The sequence below is a fragment of the Polyodon spathula genome, chromosome 10, assembly GCF_017654505.1.
Source record: "Polyodon spathula isolate WHYD16114869_AA chromosome 10, ASM1765450v1, whole genome shotgun sequence".
Lineage (NCBI taxonomy): Eukaryota > Metazoa > Chordata > Actinopteri > Acipenseriformes > Polyodontidae > Polyodon > Polyodon spathula.
Genome location: NC_054543.1, coordinates 22,909,454 through 22,929,538, shown reverse-complemented (window position 1 = coordinate 22,929,538; position 20,085 = coordinate 22,909,454). Strand labels below are relative to the sequence as shown.

Below are 20,085 nucleotides of genomic sequence, written 5' to 3'. Positions count from 1 at the left end.
GCGCATGTGTCGCAGGCGCCATTTAGGGCTGAGGAGGCAAGATCAGGGCCTAGGCACCGCGCACATATGCTGTGACTGTCCTCCTATGGGATATTGGTCCCACAGGCCACGCAGGCATAGAAGCCAGCCCTACCAGCCATAGCGCCGGGTTAGCAACCACTGCGCTGTAACACCGTGTGTGCCGTCTACACCCAGCACTGGGGGCACAGGGAGTGGCGTTAAGAGCACCGAGTATGACATGCATCACATGCATAGAGTACCGTGCAATAATAACATCACGGGTTAAAAACCATTGCGCTGTAACACTGTGTGCGCCGCATGTACCGAGAACTGTGGGCACCGGGAGTAGCGTGGCACTGGGTAAAAAGCACCAAGTACAACGTGCAGCGCGTGCACCAAGTAATGTGTAATAAAAACATCTCGGGTTAGAAGCATTGCACTGTGAACACCGTGTGCACCGCGTGTACCAAGCAACACCGTTCTAATCTGTACCACATGCACCGGGCACCGCTTGCACCGAGCACCACGTGTACTGTGCAGCACCAGTCTAATATGCACCGCGTGGACCGCGCACCAAGGGTTACAGCTTGCACCACATATTGCGTATGTAAATATGATGTAAATGAGATGTAAATGAGTACTGTACAGCGTCAGGCACCACGCGCACTGAGCGCACCGAGTACCGTGCCGCATCGATGCACTAGCCTATTTATCGGTACAGCGTCAATGGGCACTGTGGTACCGAAGTAGCACAGGCAGAGTCTTACGCACTGCGGTATTAAAAAAGACCGAGGCAGCTAGGCACGGTGCCTACCCTGACCTCGTGGTCTCACGTCTGAGCAGCGCGTAGCGGACAACAGGGGAACAGGGCCGAAGCCGCGGCAGGTTACAGTCAACAAGCACCAAGCACACATTACAAACCGCTAACCAAGATCGTGCAACAGTCTCTTGACACCGGGGTTGTACCGACACACTGGAAAATTGCAAATGTAATACCGATCCACAAAAAGGGAAACAAAACGGTACCAGGTAACTACAGACCATTAAGCCTGACTTCTATTATATGCAAACTTATGGAAACTATAATAAGATCCAAAATGGAAAAGTACCTATATGGTAACAGTATCCTGGGAGACAGTCAACATGGTTTTAGGAAAGGGAATCTAACTAACCTGCTTGATTTTTTTGAGGATGCAACATCGATAATGGATAATTGCAAAGCATATGACATGGTTTATTTAGATTTCCAGAAAGCTTTTAAGAAAGTCCAGCATAAAAGATTAATTCTCAAACTGACGCAGTAGGGATTCAAGGAAACACATGTACATGGATTCGGGAATGGTTAACATGTAGAAAACAGAAAGTACAGATTGGAGAAGAAACCTCAGAATGGAGTGAGGTAACCAGTGGAGTGCCACAGGGATCAATATTAGGTCCTCTGCTATTCCTAATCTATATTAATGATTTAGATTCTGGTATAGTAAGCAAACTTGTTAAATTCGCAGAGGATACAAAAATAGGAGGAGTGGCAAACACTGTTGCAGCAGCAAAGGTCATTCAAAATGATCTAGACAAGATTCAGAACTGGGCAGACACATGGCATGGCATTTAATAGAGGAAAGTGTAAGGTACTGCACGCAGGAAATAAAAATGTGCATTATAAATATCATATGGGGGATACTGAAATTAAAGAAGGAATCTATGAAAAAGACCTAGGAGTGTTTGTTGTCTCAGAAGTGTCTTCATCTAGACAATGTGGGGAAGCTATAAAAAAGCCCAACAAGATGCTCGGATACATTGTGAAAAGTGTTGAATTTAAACCAAGGGAAGTAATGTTAAAACTGTATAATGCATTAGTAAGACCTCATCTTGAATATTGTGTTTAGTTCTGGTCACCTCGCTGCAAAAAGGATATTGCTGTTCTAGAAAGAGTGCAAAGAAGAGCGACCAGAATTATTCCGGGCTTAAAAGGCATGTCATATGCAGACAGGTTAAAATAACTGAATCTATTCAGTCTTAAACAATTCAAGCATTCAAAATTTTAAAAGGTATTGACAATGTCGACCTAAGAGACTTTTTCGACCTGAAAAAAAGAAACAAGGACCAGGGGTCACAAATGGAGATTAGACAAAGGGGCATTCAGAACAGAAAATAGGAGGCACATTTTTACACAGAGAATCGTGAGGGTCTGGAATCAACTCCCCAGTAATGTTGTTGAAGCTGACACCCTGGGATCCTTCAAGAAGCTGCTTGATGAGATTCTGGGATCAATAAGCTACTAACAACCAAATAAGCAAGATGGACCGAATGGCCTCCTCTCATTTGTAAACGTTCTTATGTTCTTATGTTCTTGTGAATGTGAGGGGTAATTAACTGTAATAGTTTTGCGCATGGTAGGAATACTGCCATTCATTTTTCTTTTCAGCTGTAAAATAAAACAAAATGGCCAGTCCGGACCCAGGACTAAATTCATGATAAAACCCAGCACTTTCATCCTTATCAAGGTCTAACACCAGGTCTAGTGCAGGGTGATAATATAGACATCGAATGTAGTAAAAGGACAGTGAGTAGATATCATTTTGAGATCTGTTATTCCAGACTGAATCACTGCATGTTCAGTCTTTTCGGAATCACCACTTTCTGCACCATGTCTATCTGTGCGTACGTGTTCTGGGCAGGTGCCTTTATTTCAACTCTTATCCAAACAATAATGACTGCCTATTTTTACCACAAGTTATTGCAAGTATTAGAATGTGTTGTGATTTCAGTGGCCACTAACGCATTTCCAGAATACAGGGCACGCCCTTGGTAAAATCATCAAACATTGCCAGATTTAAAATACCAAGCTCATTGCTGACTGTTATAGTAAAATATGAATTATAATTTATTTGTCACATTGGGTCCTATTATAATTACATTTTCTTGTAAAGAAAGTCACTCAACAATATTCAGTCAGTAAATGATAAAAAGCTTCATGTAAGTGTAGTTTTCAAAATGTCGCTATACTCAGCAATTACACAATAATACAGTAAACTACATTGACAAGTAGTTTTCAATTTATTGGGACAGTTGTGTAACTCTGTCAACGAATGCTAATTAGCCAGTTAAGTACTTCGTCTGATGGGCTACACGATCATATGTAGCACACGTTACACATTACAATGTTTCTTGCTTTTGGTTTATTTCACCAACACCAAGAATCAGTACAAACAACCCCGAACATCTTCAACAACATCCCATAATAATACTGGTAAACTTTCACCTTGTGCCAAACGTGCAGGTCAAGCCTGTTGGTAGTTGTAGTTTGTATCTGGTTCAGTCGTATCGATGACGGGTCACAACGTGAAACGCCAAAACTACAACTTCCGGCAACCCACCAGTCATTCACGCATAAAAAATAACAAGTGAGACTTTGCTGTGTCCATATCAACGTTAACCCAAGAATTGCTAACTCGTGACAAAATAGCTGATACATTTTTGTCTATTTACACCTAAAAACGTTAACATTTTAATTTGGTGACTTGTCATACGTTTCCGTTCCTAGTTTTGTGGGGAATGGCAATGCGCATGTGCAGGCCTGGGTTTCCTGGCTCGCCGGTTTCCGCCATTTTCTGCCTTTTACCAGAGAAAGAAATTCGCTGGAGTCAGTTTGTACAGCACCAAAGTACGCAGGGGTTGCACAGTAATAACAGGCCGGTATACCAGAACATGGATGACGACAGCTACCCCAAGACCCTGTAAGTATCAAATACATATTCCAGTTGTATTTTAATAACTTTGTTGTACTTTAATATTAACAAAGCCACCCCGTACCTAGACAGCTAGATGAAGAGGCATCCGTAAGACTCGGGCAACATCTGGAATATTTCACACACGCACAGATGGCCAAGTTATACAATGGCATGCTTTTAGGTTATTCAGGATTTAAAACCGTTATGTGTGTTTATGTTTGTTTAATATTTTGCTGTATTCAGGATCATGGTATTTGAGGAGATGGTAGAGTCCGTGTTGTCTTGTTCACCACCATGGTTGCATACGCCGTTCAGCAGTTGTATTTTTGTTGCAATGCTTCAGATTTCAATTTTCTTTTAAATAAATTGCGTTTTTTATAAAGAAAAAATTAACATAGATTTAAGATTTTGAAAAACATTTTTGGTTCTCATTGTAGTTCGTTTTAACTGTGGGAGTTTGCTAAATGCATGGCATTTGCTTTTTACCCGGTTGTATCTTTGTTCCTATATAATATTTGATTTTGTCCTATTTACAGTTTTATGATGTGTATCATCTCTTAGTTTTATGGGTTCCCACCAACGAGATGTGCTAATAACGATCCAATAGCACAGAAGTCGAAGAGAGTGTTAAAACTGTTGTATGATAGCAAGTTCTGTGCTGTACTGTTGGTGTATCTGCGTGTTGTCGGGACAAAGCAGTGGCTTGAGGTTTGAAACTGTCACAGTCGGGCGCTGGAACTAGGGGTGCTAGGGGTGCGGCAACGTGGATACCATCATATACAGGGGGTTCCAGTTTTGTTAAATGGCTTTCAGCACCCCCACTTTAAAAAATGTTCCAGTGCCACTGGTAACAGTATTCACTGTGTCTTCCAGAACTTGGGGAAATGCTAATGATACAGCATAGAAAACCCGTAGGGACTCGTTTTAAAATATAAGGCCTTGTTGGCATGTTGCGGCAATTGTGTGTGTGTGTGTTGTTGTTGCTCCACATGAGCATATAGCTGTAACCACCACTAATATAACCTGCTGTTTGTACAGCAGCGATGTCTGGACTGGTACAATATTTTTTCAAGCATTACTGGAGACACGTTTTATGTTGCACATGCTGTGTTTAGCTTTTTATACTTTATCTGTAGTTTAGGTTGTTTAGCCAAAATATTAAGTTTAATTCCTATGAGATGAAAGGACATTTGTCATGTGACCTATATAACTTCTACATAAAATGCAGGGGATGCTTCACAACTCATTTGAGGCAGATGTATAAAAATATAGGATACAAGGATAGTTGGTATAAGTGGAGTGGACATATCCTACACTACACTAGCAACATACTGATTCCCTGATATAGCCAGGCTGCCACACACCAGATGTGATGCGATTTAATTGGGCGACAAAAAACATTTCTGGGACATGACCATACACACCAGAAGTGACACAGAGGCGATGTGGCAGATTTGAAAACTGCCAGATCTATACAACTCTTAAAAATCACTATTGACAAAACTATGGTCAAGACTGGTACATATTCGTCAACATGATTTGGAAATTGAGTGGTTTCTTTGACAGTACTTCAACACATATGACAATAAATCATACATACAGTGGCTTGCGAAAGTATTGACCCCCCTTGGCATTTTTCCTATTTTGTTGCCTTACAACCTGGAATTTAAATGGATTTTTTGGGGGTTTGTATCATTTGATTTACACAACATGCCTACCACTTTGAAGATCCAAAATATTTTTTATTGTGAAACAAACAAGAAATAAGACAAAAAAACAGAAAACTTGAGCGTGCATAAGTATTTACTCCCCCAAAGTCAATACTTTGTAGAGCCACCTTTTGCAGCAATTACAGCTGCAAGTCTCTTGGGGTATGTATCTATAAGCTTGGCACATCTAGCCACTGGAATTTTTGTCCATTCTTCAAGGCAAAACTGCTCCAGCTCCTTCAAGTTGGATGGGTTCCGCTGGTGTACAGCAATCTTTAAGTCATACCACAGATTCTCAGTTGGATTGAGGTCTGGGCTTTGACTAGGCCATTCCAAGACATTTAAATGTTTCCCCTTAAACCACTCGAGTGTTGCTTTAGCAGTATGCTTAGGGTCATTGTCCTGCTGGAAGGTGAACCTCCGTCCTAGTCTCAAATCTCTGGAAGACTGAAACAGGTTTCCCTCAAGAATTTCCCTGTATTTAGTGCCATCCATCATTCCTTCAATTCTGACCAGTTTCCCAGTCCCTGCCGATGAAAAACATCCCCACAGCATGATGCTGCCACCACCATGCTTCACTGTGGGGATGGTGTTCTCGGGGTGATGAGAGGTGTTGGGTTTGCGCCAGACATAGCGTTTTCCTTGATGGCCAAAAAACTCAATTTTAGTCTCATCTGACCAGAGTACCTTCCATATGTTTGGGGAGTCTCCCACATGCCTTTTGGCAAACACCAAACGTGTTTGCTTATTTTTTTCTTTAAGCAATGGCTTTTTTCTGGCCACTCTTCCGTAAAGCCCAGCTCTGTGGAGTGTACGGCTTAAAGTGGTCCTATGGACAGATACTCCAATCTCCACTGTGGAGCTTTGCAGCTCCTTCAGGGTTATCTTTGGTCTCTTTGTTGCCTCTCTGATTAATGCCCTCCTTGCCTGGTCCATGAGTTTTGGTGGGCGGCCCTCTCTTGCCAGGTTTGTTGTGGTGCCATATTCTTTCCATTTTTTAATAATGGCTTTAATGGTGCTCCGTGGGATGTTCAAAGTTTCTGATATTTTTTTATAACCCAACCCTGATCTGTACTTCTCCACAACTTTGTCCCTGACCTGTTTGGAGAGCTCTTGGTCTTGGTGGTGCCCCTTGCTTAGTGGTGTTGCAGACTCTGGGGCCTTTCAGAACAGTTGTATATATACTGAGATCATGTGACAGATCATGTGACACTTAGATTGCACACGGGTGGACTTTATTTAACTAATTACACTATGTAACACAATTTTTGTTCCTGGGTAGTAAGTGCTATTTCCTAATTGCTTATGCCTCAGAAGTATAGAAAATGGCTATTATTCCCCACAAACTTTGCTTTTGTGACCAGGACAGTGATATTTCTAAATATCACTATTTCCAATGGGAAAACGGGCAAATGTGTGTCTTTTCGTTCACATAGTCAGAAAAAAAACAACATATGAATCCAAATTAACATGTATTTATACTAAAGTAATACAAAAATGACTACAAAAGATTTAGAAGTGAGTAGTTTTTCACTAATACAGTATAATCGTAAATCTCAAAAAACTACTCGCTTCTAAATCTTTTGTAGTATCTGTAATCTTTCATATCTGAATGTTTGTAATTGCAATGAACTTTGTTGTAAAGCTCTGGGTATCTGTCCACAGGAAATATGTGTTTCTTTTCCGCCGTCATTTTGGAAATTGCTTCACAGACCTTGTGGACTACTTGCACTGAAGTGCTTATCTCATTGCTCTAGTTGACGCGGGACAAATCGCAAAAAATAGGATCCAATCCTATTTAATTCACGTCGCTCCAGTGCTGTTCCCACGTTACCTGTCGTGTGAAAGATACTTCTCAAAAGTATAGGTTCTATTAATTTTGTCGCATCGTGTCTGGTGGGTAGGTGCCTTAAGATTATCGATACTGTATACCATATACCACGAGACACTTTTTCCAGTGTCCATTCGTATTTATAATAGCTATCAATTATTTGATGTAACACTGTATTGTTATGCTTAGCTATGCAGGTTGATCTTGCAGGAAATGCTTGAGGTTACTTGAAATCCCCTGTCACTTTTCAGCTGCCTTAATCAGGGAATAAGTTTGAAACTATTATCTTTACTGTAACATGCAGTATAGTAACTGTGTTAGATTACTTTGTCCTGTCTTTGGAGGGTGGGTAAAAGTAGGTGTTGTTATCTAGCACTCTAAATCAAATTACTGCTGGTCATTGGGCAACTGGATTATTTAGCTGTGTGTTGTCTAACCACTACCCAAAATGGAGCCTTACATTCAAAGTATGGTTACATTTAGAGGATTTCATTTTAATAGGTAGCTTTAGCAAAGTTTTTTCTGCAAGAAAACGCTACACATTCCTGCAAACTGGGAAGCAAATGGTATATTAAATGTAAAATAAATATATTAACACTGTTTAAAATAATTCCTGTCTCGCCACATCCTTGCAATTTTAATGATTATTTCTGCCCTGCTTTTTTCTTTGATTTGCAGCTATGTAGGTAACCTGTCCAGAGACGTGACAGAAGTCTTAATTCTTCAGTTGTTTAGTCAGATTGGACCATGCAAGAGCTGTAAAATGATTACAGAGGTAAGAATTGCTCAGTCTGTACACGATTACTGCCTGTGTGTGTATGCATACACACACACATATAAGTACATAATAGAAGTTTGTTTTGCTCCTTATCTAGATATAATTTGACTACATGTATCAATCATAGGGAGGCAGAGCAACTAGACTGATAAATAAATGTCTTTATTCATAATTTGTGGCCTAAGTGGCAGGGCTCAAATTTGCGAGCTGTGGGTCGCCAGCGGTGACCAAAATTAGTCTCTGCAATAATTTGACATGCATTCGCCATCGACGACTGTGAGAGTGAGTAGGTCAGGTATGAAATAAAATCTGGTTTTGCTGATGGTTTTTTTCTTTTTTTTTTTCCCCTTCCTGATTTTTATGAAGCACTAGCACTATTCCACATGCATGGTTTGGTAGCCAGTTGTTCAGTATCTCAGCGGCACCGTAAACGACTCAATAGGTTTGGTGGCGTCAAGTGACTTCCACATAGCAACTGGTAGCTGCTGAAAACAAACTGTTGTCAAGCTGTGTAACATCCAACCGATGGACATGGCTTATTATGTTGACAACCTACGTGCCCCCAAAAAATAAGATACAAACTAAAATTAAGTGTTATGGGTTTAAAGCAATGCCCATACTACCTACCGAACTTAAGCCCCCAAAAATCTAATCTCTTCACTGTATGAAATCTTACAATATTAGTCATACAATAAACATATGTGTGTATGTGTATATATATGTGTGTGTGTGTGTGTGTGTGTGTGTGTATATATATATATATATATATATATATATATATATATATATATATATATATATATATATATATATATATATATATAATGGTGTGTGTGTGTGTGTGTGTGTGTGTGTATGTATGTATATATGTATGTATATGTTGGGTTTCTTTTACTGGAGCAATGTGGGTAAAGTACACTGCCTTGCTCAAGGGTACAGCAGCAGTGTCCCACCGGGGATTGTTATTGTTCGTTTGTTGTAAAGTTTTTAATTTGTAATGCTCTTTATTGCGGTGCCCTGTCCAGCTTTGGCACCGCACCCTGAGAGTGTTGGCTAGCGATAGTAGGTTAGCGCTTCCCACCTCGTTAACATTGTTTTGGGCTGAGTGCTTTATCATATTTATTTGGGAATGCACCTTTTAAACTAGGAACCTGGGTGATTTCGTATGGTTTCACGGACCGTGATTATCACTGATCTTGCACTTCTTGATGTTAATGTTGGTAAACTAGTACGTAGTACTAAAAAAGTACTTGAGTAAATTAATGCACAATGCTGTTATTACTAAAATTAATCTTTGCACTACTAACATGTAACAATATTGTGATTATTTTAGGTGTTTGTCTATTACTGTAATTTATACTGCAAGTATAACTGTGTAGCATGAATAACATGTTCGCTGCATATGGTTCTTTAGTCTGGTGGACTCCATTTAGACCGATCTTCATGCTGCCGATGTATAGCAGAAAGCCACTTTTCCCTTCTGTTTGGGCTTAAACGCCTTTTTGGAAGTTAAAAAAAGACAGCCACTTGTCTTTCATGTAGTCATTGTTGTGGCATCCAACAACCACACAACTCCTTGGCATTGTATTAAAAGTAGGTGACAACAACTCAGTTGTTTTCAGCAGCTCTGAGGTTGCTAAGCGTTTACTATATGTGTGCGCACCAAGTTGCCCGAATGTCTGTGCAAACCTATATGTAGCAGTTCTAAGAAATAGTAATTAATTTACACAGAGCTAGTACCTTGTACACACAAAATGGTCTTGGTTTGTGAATGGTTTCTCTTTGCATGTTATAGATAAAAGTATCGGAAACTGTTTACTACTATTACGTCATAAAATGTATTGGCAAAAGTAATATAATTGATAATATCTGATACAGCCAACGTGTTGTTGCTAATTGTGCTTTGTTCAGTAACTTCAGTGTGTTCATAATGAGCTACTGATATCAAGTTTTTATTTTTTACAACTTGTCATTAAAACCATAGTTGCTATTGCTGCTGATTGCAAACCATTATTTTCCTTAGATTTTTTTTTTTTTTTTTTTTACTTTGCTATTCTGAATTTAAATAGGTAGAGTACACATACCACATTGACAGCTAGCGTTCATAGGGTGTGTGCAAAGAGATCAGAGATTTTCTTTAATAAACCATAAATAGGTAAACTACGCAAGCGAATGCATGCTTTGCTGTGTTTACATTTTTTCAGGCAGATTGATTTGGAACGGTAAAATTCTAAACTGAAATCCAAAATGTTTTGGTGCCGTTTTGAAGTGACTATAAACTAGTTATTACATGCATTTTGCTAAATAAAAAACACTAGAGTGTAAATTTAATCAATGGGGGAAAACTGAAGTCCCTGAAATATTTTAAATAAGAGTATTTACTTGGCACCAAAATTTTTATTTGACCAAATTTTAAAATCTAGCAGCCAGATGTCCCTAAGGATTTTGGCCAACTTTGTGCACTGAGTGGGCAAATCCATCACTTTTTGAATCTCGGCTGAGATTCCCAGAACACTTGCCACGAGAAACAAGGAACCAATAAAAATAGAGTTCCTTTGGTAATATAACCATTAGTAAGACACTGACGTGACAGTACTCTGCAGATTGTGGAAAGTCACAATATAGTCTGAAAACTTAGAAAAATAGCATAAAATGTACAGAAAGTAACTCGATAGACATGCTGTATAAATCAAATATGCCATCATCATGGACCAGCTGAAAACATCAGAGTTATTTACTCTTTAGCCTGACCGCTACGATTTCATGCAGGTGAAGAAGCAGTGGTTTGTAAAGTAGATCTGATATTTTCAGTTGGGCCTTGCTATATCCTCTGTATATTATTTATTATGTATTTTAATTTCTGTGTACAGTCAACCCTCTATACCTCTATATAAATTCAAACGTTTAATTTTTTAGTATGACAATTATTTCCAAACTATATTAACCCTTTGCAGTCCTTTGTCAGACCAGGTCCATCATTCCAATTTTCTCTTTTCAGTCTGATAAAAAATCTTTCAATGGCCGAGTGAGACCGATAGGAGCTGAATGAAGCTGGAAAAAGGGGGGGAATTTGAAATAGTCATGGAATAGTTTGCATGGAATTTGAAATAGTCATGGCTGTTCAGGGTGAAGTTTGGAAATGTACAGCTTAAAGGTTTTTATAGGACAATTTTCAAACTGTCTAAAGGCCACCTTGGTGTTTTTTTTTTATCTGTAATGCTGATGTTTGAGTGACATTCACGGCCAGTGCCATCAGTAAGTATAACAGTTATTTTTACAGAGATTAGCCATGTTTGTTCCTCGTCTACGAAAGAAAAACTACTCAAACCATACTATAAGAGCAAGTTAGTAGATGTTTTTTTACTTTGTTGTAGACATACAGAGTTTCTTAGATCTGTTCTTGAAATCGCCTTTCTATGATTTACATAAATTAAGCCACGACAAGCTGCATGTTTAGCTTGTAGATTTAGGTGTTTGTTTGCCTGACGAAATTCAGACTCTTTAGCCATTATCAGTATTTTTATTCCAGGGGTGTTGCTGAAGGCAAGGGTAAATCCAGTGCTCGAGTAGTCTCCCCCCCTAAAAAATGTGCCGAAACATGCTATCATTTCAACAATTAAAAGTTAACGTATTAGTGAACGTTCAGATATTTACAAAAAAAGCAATAGACATGCATATATTGCACTCTAAAGGTTTGTTTAAAAAATTAGTATTTTTCTGATGGCCCCAAAGCTGAATTACACTAACGTCACTCTGGAAAGCACATCTAACAGTGGTACTGATGTTATATACAAGTACATTTAAATTTAAAACTGATTCAGACAATGAAACACTATTTTTTATTTGTATGCACATACATGTCAGTTCATTGCTTTCACGTTTTTTCTTTTTAAACGTTAAAAGGAAAAACTATAAACTGAATAAAGTACTGAAAACAAGATTCAACACTTGTCAAAACAGCAGGCTGTATTCCATAGTGCTGTTGGTCCTACAGTTTACACTTGCATTTGTGTGGCTGTTTCCCCCAAAAACAAAGAAACATAGTTTATGACTTGAAATTAAATCAGTGGTGATACAGTATCACATCTTTAACAGCTTGTCTCTACAAGTTTTAAATTCCAAATTAACTAGGGTTCCACCTGTAATTTGTAACTAATTTGTAAATAATTCTCATCAATAGTCATATTTACTGTTTTAACTGCCTTATCTCTTCACACAAAGTAAAAAGTTTTCTTAATAAAAAAAAAAAATATATACAGATAGTGCCATTAAAGTATTTGCCCCGTCTGATTTTCTGTGTTTTTGCATATTTCTGACCAAGTTATCAGATTTTCAACCAAAATTTAATATTAGATAAAAGGGACCCTAAGTGAACAAATAACACAACATTTTGGTACGTACTTCATTTATTTAAGAACGTTGTGCAACACCCAATGCCCCCGTGTGAAAAAGTAATCGCCACCTTAAAATAAATAACTGGTTACGCCACCTTTAGCAGTAATAACGGCAACCAAACGCTTCCTGTAGTTGTTGATCAGTCTCTTACAGCGCCGTGGAGGAATTTTGGCCCACTCTTTCATGCAGAACTGCTTCAGCTCTGTGACATTTGTGGGTTTTCGAGCATAAACTGCTCGTTTCTGGTTCTGCCACAACATCTCGATGGGGTTTAGGTCTGGACTTTTGACTAGGCCATTCCAAAACTTTAAATTTCTTGTTCTTCAACCATTCAGATGTAGACTTGCTTGTTTGCTTCGGATCATTGTCTTCTGCATGACCCAGCTGCACTTCAGCTTCAGCTCACAGACGGATGGCCTGACATTCTCCTGTAGAATTCTCTGATACAGAGCAGAATTCATGGTTCCTTCAATGATGGCAAGTTGTCCAGGTCCTGATGAAGCAAAGCATCCCCAAATCATGGCACTATCACAACCATGTATGATGTTCTTACTGTAGAGTGCAGTGTTTTGTTTTGGCCTGACATAATGGGCCTGTGTTGGCTAAAAAGTTCCACTTTTGACTCATCTATCCATAGAACATTGCTCCAGAACTCTTGAGGATCAACCAGGTGCTTTTTGGCAAACTTGAGACGAGCAGTCATGTTCTTCTTAGTGAGCAGTGAGTAATTGCCATGAATCAGTGCCATTTTGCTCAGTGTCCTTCTGATGGTGGAGTCATGAACACTGACCTTAGCCGAGGTGAGAGAGGCTTACAGATCCCTGTATGTTGTTCTAGGGTTCTTTGTGACTTTCTGGACGATTTTACACCTTGCTCTTAGAGGGATTTTGACAGGACGGCCACTCCTGGGAAGATTCACTGCTGTGCTAAACTTTCTCCATTTGGACAGTATGGCTCTTACTGTGGTTTGGTGGAACCCCAGAGCCTTAGAAATAGCTTTGTAATGCTTTCCAGACTGATAGGTATCAACAGCTTTTTTCCGGAGGTCTTTCGGGGATTTCTTTTAATCGTGGCATGATGTGCCTCTAGAACCTGTGTGCTGACAACTTCACTCGGATGATAAGGGCCAAAGTTTGTGGTCAAGACTATGAAACAATTTGAAGAAACTAGCACTCATGAGGACTGAACAAGGTCAGGCAGGCCAAGGGTGACCTCAGAATCGGAGAACAAGCTCATTTGAGTCAAGTCTGCGAAACCGGTGATTAACTGCCCCTGAAATACAAGCTCAGCTAAATGCTACCAGAAGTACAGATGGTTCAACATCAACTGTTCAGAGGAGATTGCATGAAGCTGGCCTAACTGTAAGAATTGCTGGAAAGAAACCATTGTTGAGAGTGCAGAATAAGAGGAAGATACTTGCCTGGGCCAAAAAACACAGAAACTGGACATTTGAGTGGAAGTCGGTCTTATGGACAATGAGTCAAAATTTGAAATATCTGGGTCCAACCGCCGAGTATTTGTAAGATGCAGAGAGAACTTGTATGGGATGAACTGGACAGAAGTGTCAAAGCAAAGCTACCCACAAGTGCCCTACATCTCTGGGAATTGCTGCAGAAGAGCTGGAAAGACATGTCTGGTGATTTCCTGCTGAAACTTGTTAACCGAATGCCTTGTGTTTGTAATGCTGTTATTAAGGCAAAGGGTAGCTATTTTGAGGAATCCAAGATTTAGAGATAATTTTCAATTTTCTTGAACATTGCTTTGATACTCCTTATGTTTTGTATATTGTAACATGTGCTTTCATTTTCAAGTATTTACAGCAACATATACTACGTAAAACATTGTCAGTTATGAAAAAAACTAGTTTCCAGCAAGTGTACTCAAACTTTTGACTGGTACTGTGTGTGTGTGTGTGTGTGTATGTGTATGTGTATGTGTGTGTGTGTATATATATATATATATATATATATATATATATATATATATATATATATATATATATATATAAGTAACATGTGTATGTGATATATATATATATATATATATATATATATATATATATACACATACGTACATACACATTTTATATATATATATATATATATATATATATATATATATATATATATATAGTTTGTGTATATGTAGTTTGTATTATAAGTTGAAGCCCAAACACAACGTCTTTACAGGTAGGCTGACAGATGTTCATTTGGTTATTTGTAAAAGTGTTTCTACTATAAACCTGTGAAAATGTGTTGGTACAAGTCAATGGGAAAATTCAAAGTCTTCAGACAAAAGTATTATAATGGCTTAGTATGCACAAAGTATGTTTTATTCTGTAAGGCTACCATAAATATGATTTCAGGAGGATGTTAATATTTATGAGAGATCTCAGTTATACGTTCTACTGTTTAAGATGTATTGATAGGGCTGTGTTTAGAGAGAAATCGGGTCTGATTTAACACTGCTACATAAGAACATAAGAAAGTTTACAAACGAGAGGAGGCCTTTCGGCCCATCTTGCTCGTTTGGTTGTTAGTAGCTTATTGATCCCAAAATCTCATCAAGCAGCTTATTGAAGGATCCCAGGGTGTCGGCTTCAACAACATTACTGGGGAGTTGATTCCAGACCCTCACAATTTTCTGTTCTGAATGCCCCTTTGTCTAATCTCCATTTGTGACCCCTGGTCCTTGTTTCTTTTTTCAGGCTGAAAAAGTCCCTTGGGTCGACACTGTCAATACCTTTTAGAATTTTGAATGCTTGAATTAGGTCGCCACGTAGTCTTCTTTGTTCAAGACTGAACAGATTCAATTCTTTTAGCCTGTCTGCATATGACATGCCTTTTAAGCCCGGAATAATTCTGGTCGCTCTTCTTTGCACTCTTTCTAGAGCAGCAATATCTTTTTTATAGCGAGGTGACCAGAACTGCACACAATATTCAAGATGAGGTCTTACAAGTGCATTGTACAGTTTTAACATTACTTCCCTTGATTTAAATTCAACACTTTTCACAATGTATCCGAGCATCTTGTTAGCCTTTTTTATAGCTTCCCCACATTGTCTAGATGAAGACATTTCTGAGTCAACAAAAACTGCTAGGTCTTTTTCATAGATTCCTTCTCCAATTTCAATATCTCCCATATGATATTTATAATGTACATTTTTATTTCCTGCGTGCAGTACCTTACACTTTTCTCTGTTAAATGTCATTTGCCATGTGTCTGCCCAGTTCTGAATCTTGTCTAGATCATTTTGAATGACCTTTGCTGCTGCAACAGTGTTTGCCACTCCTCCTACTTTTGTGTCATCTGCAAATTTAACAAGTTTGCTTACTATACCAGAATCTAAATCATTAATGTAGATTAGGAATAGCAGAGGACCTAATACTGATCCCTGTGGTACACCGCTGGTTACCACACTCCATTCTGAGGTTTTTCCTCTAATCAGTACTTTCTGTTTTCTACATGTTAACCACTCCCTAATCCATGTACATGTGTTTCCTTGAATCCCAACTGCGTTCAGTTTGAGAATTAATCTTTTGTGTGGGACTTTGTCAAAAGCTTTCTGGAAATCTAAATAAACCATGTCATATGCTTTGCAATTATCCATTATGGATGTTGCATCCTCAAAAAAATCAAGCAAGTTAGTTAGGCACGATCTCCCTTTCCTAAAACCATGTTGACTGTCTCCCAGTACCCTGTTACCATATAGGTAATTTTCCATTTTGGCTCTTATTATAGTTTCCATAAGTTTGCATATAATAGAAGTCAGGCTTACTGGTCTGTAGTTACCTGGTTCAGTTTTGTTTCCCTTTTTGTGGATCGGTATTACGTTTGCAATTTTCCAGTCTGTCGGTACCACCCCTGTGTCAAGAGACTGCTGCATGATCTTGGTTAGCGGTTTGTAAATTACTTCTTTCATTTCTTTGAGTACTACTGGGAGGATCTCATCCGGCCCAGGGGATTTGTTTATTTTAAGAGCTCCTAGTCCCTTTAACACTTCTGCCTCAGTTATGCTAAAGTTATTTAAAACTGGACAGGAACTGGATGACATGTGGGGCATGTTGTCAGTATCTTCCTTTGTAAAAACTTGTGAAAAGTAATCATTTAACATATTTGCTATTTTTTTTTTCTTCATCTATGATTTTGCCATTTGTATCTCTTAAACATTTAATCTCCTCTTTGAATGTTCTCTTGCTGTTGTAATATTGGAAAAACATTTTGGAATTGGTTTTAGCTCCCTTAGCAATGTTCATTTCTATTTCTCTCTTGGCCTTTCTAACTTCCTTTTTGACTTGCGTTTGCAGTTCTGTGTACTCTTTCTGCGTACTTTCTTTTTGGTCCTTTTTTAATGCTCTGTAAAGTGCCTTTTTTCGCTGAATATTTTTTTAAATTGATCTATTAAACCATTTTGGCAATTTAGTTTTACATTTAGATTTGTCTACTTTAGGGATATAATTGTTTTGCGCCTCTAGTACTACATTTTTGAAGAACAACCATCCTTCTTCTGTGGGTGTTTTCTCTATTTTACTCCAATCTACTTCTGTTAGTCTCTGTTTCATACCTTCATAGTTTGCTTTTCTAAAATTGTAAACCTTAGCTTTAGTCATTACTTTTGGGGATTTAAAAAACACTTCAAATGAGACCATGTTGTGGTCTGAGTTTGCCAGTGGTTCTCTGACCTCTGTTTTAGTTATTCTATCTTCGTTATTTGAAAAGACTAAATCAAGGCATGCCTCCCCTCTAGTGGGTGCCTTCACAAATTGTGTTAGGAAGCAGTCATTTGTCATTTCCACCATTTCTATTTCATCCTTCGCGCTACCCACCGGGTTTTCCCATTTTATTTGGGGGAAGTTGAAATCCCCCATTAGTATGGCTTCTCCTTTGCTACACACATTTCTAATGTCATTGTATAACAGATTATTGTGCTCACCGTCTGAATCTGGCGGTCTATAGCATGCTCCTATTATTATGCCTTTTGAATTTTTGTCTGTTATTCTGACCCATATTGATTCGGTTTTATTTTCTTTGTCCAGGTTTAACACCTGGGCTTCAAGACTGTTTCTTATGTATAGCGCTACCCCTCCTCCTCTTCTGTCCTGCCTGTCTTTCCTATACAGTGTATACCCACAAATATTATATTCGTCCCCATCACTCTCAGACAACCACGTTTCTGTAACACCTATCACATCATAGTTACCAGTTAGTGCAGTAGCTTCAAGTTCTAGAATTTTGTTTCTGATACTTCTAGCATTTAGATAAATACATTTAATGGTTGTCTTACCTGAGTTGTTGTTCTTGTTTTGATGCGGTCTCCCTTCTGTTTTTTTGTTGATTTCTCCCCCCTTCCTTTCTAGTTTAAATTCTTCCGAACCTGCTCGAGGATCTTTTCTCAGAGTACATACGGAACTGAAGTGAATGTGTATACTATACTGACAAGAATACTGTTTATGGCGACTTATTTTTTTTTGTTTCATAACTACAGTGATAGTTATAATTAGGAATCTACCTAAATTGTGATTTTTGCGGAAATCGTGAAACTGAGGGGTCACTGCGAAATTCACGTCTTTACAAAAAGATTTAGAAGTGAGTAGTTTTTCGAGATTTACGATTATACTGTATTTACAGTACAATCGTAAATCTCGAAAAACTACTCGCTTCTAAATCTTTTGTAGTCATTTTTGTATTACTTTAGCATAAATACATGTTAATTTGGATTCATATGTTGTTTTTTTCTGACTTCATGTGAACGAAAAGACACACATTTGCCCGTTTTCCCATTGGAAATAGTGATATTTTGAAATATCACTGTCCTGGTCACAAAAGCAAAGTTTGTGGGGAATAATAGCCATTTTCTATACTTTTGAGGCATAAGCAATTAGGAAATAGCACTTACTACCCAGGAACAAAAAAATAAAGTAAAATTGTTACATGTGCTGTTAATGCCTGGAAGCCTTAAAGTTGCCTGCAACCTCTAGTTATTTTTATTTTTTTTTTCTTCCATAAAAATTACAAATGCCTATAACTTTTAAATGGGTGCACCAAAACTTTTTTGAAATTTGTCACGAATGCACAAGACTGGAACGTTGTGCCGTGGTCAATATGGTGGCCTTTGGTCACATGGTGTGGCAGCCAACTTGGATTTACTGAAAATTTTAGACAGTTTTCAAAAGTCTCATGAACGGTAAGTAGTACAGCTGTGCATTTGTGCAAATAGTGGGCAAATGTCCACGATTGATTCTATGTAAGGCAAAATGGACATGGTGTGGCAGCCATGTTGGATTTTGCGTAAAACACTTAAACAATAACGCCTTATGAACCCTTTGGGTGGTTGACATGAATCTTGGGTATACATTATCTTTGTAGTATCCTCTAAAAAATTTACTCAGGAAAAGTTCCTACATGAAAAAACATGACCGTCATGACCCAATCAATATGGGCGACTTGCCAGTTTTGCCAATTTTTCACCCTGAAATGACACATCCTTACCACTGGGGACAGCTGTTACCATGGAAAACGATAGTCTAGTTAAAATGTGTCTTGAAGCAGCCATTTTTCGCTGGTGTCTAGTAAGAACAGTTTCACTAAAGCATGTAACTTAAAACACAGTAATTGCAGTGGAAATAAATGAATATTATTTTACACATACACACATTATAGTATACAAAGACACATAATGTAAACTCAGAAAACATTTTTGAAGCCCTGTTGCAGCATCCATATGAAGTAAAAAAAATAAAAATAAAAAAAAATGCACCATGCTTTTTAAACCAGAAGACAATCGAAACAAAATGTACAATACATGAGCTTTACAAGTCACACAAGTACAGTTGGTTTAAGAATTGGAACTAAGTTATGTTTACGACTGAACTGTGTTAAAACAACAATCACAGATCCTGAACGTGTTGCTGAATGTGTTGGAACTGTATCTTCAATTGAACTAATTATTTTAGGTAATGAAAAGTATAGACAAAACTCTTCACAATCGCTTGCTCTATGAAATACAATTGTAACGGTGAACATCACACAGTAGTTCATGGAGAATTCCCCCAAAAAGCAGACATTTTTATATAACTGGAGCTGTATGATTTTTTCTGCCATAATATTTGTTTACTTAAAATAACCTCATGGAAATGCAGGCATATACAGAACTGTACACATACTGACACACACACTGAGTATTAGAAAAGATTACTGTGATCTCAGGCTGTACTGAAAATTACTGTAAACTGAGAGGTAGGTGGTGGGGGGGTGGGGGCGTGGACACCGCCACCTTTAAACCAACAGACAATCAAAACTGAACTGTGATAAATCACCAGTCAAATCCTGAATCTTTGTGAGCATGTCTTTCATTGAACTAATTTTTAGGTAATGTAAAGTATAGATAGATCTGTCCAAAATCGCTGAGCAGTTGACTTAAAATAACCTTGTAGACGTGGAAGGCATATACAGAACTGTACACATACAGTGCCTATAGAAAGTCTACACCCCCTTTCAAAATTTTCACCTTTTGTTGCCTTATAGCGTGGAATTAAACTGCATTAAAATAGTTGTTTTTTCACTTATCTACATCCTACCCCACAACTTCCAAGTGAAAAAAATATTCTAGATATTTGTAGAAAATTAATTGAAAATAAAAAC

The 20,085-nt window shown here is 38.2% G+C and overlaps 1 protein-coding gene across 5 annotated transcripts in view; it reads left to right on the top strand.

Annotated features, from left to right (window-relative positions):
- The first annotated feature begins 3,465 nt into the window (after positions 1-3,465).
- Positions 3,466-20,085, top strand: part of LOC121321993 (nucleolysin TIAR) — a 66,701-nt gene continuing 50,081 nt past the window's right edge. For 2 of the 5 annotated variants that reach the window (XM_041261393.1, XM_041261390.1), the window contains exons 1-2: positions 3,467-3,737; positions 7,950-8,046. In XM_041261393.1, coding sequence (XP_041117327.1) covers positions 3,556-3,737; positions 7,950-8,046 — 279 coding nt within the window. In that variant the 5' untranslated portion in view covers positions 3,467-3,555. Of the gene's footprint in view, positions 3,738-7,949; positions 8,047-20,085 lie in introns of all 5 variants that reach the window. The other 3 variants (XM_041261392.1, XM_041261391.1, XM_041261394.1) reach the window with 3 other exon arrangements.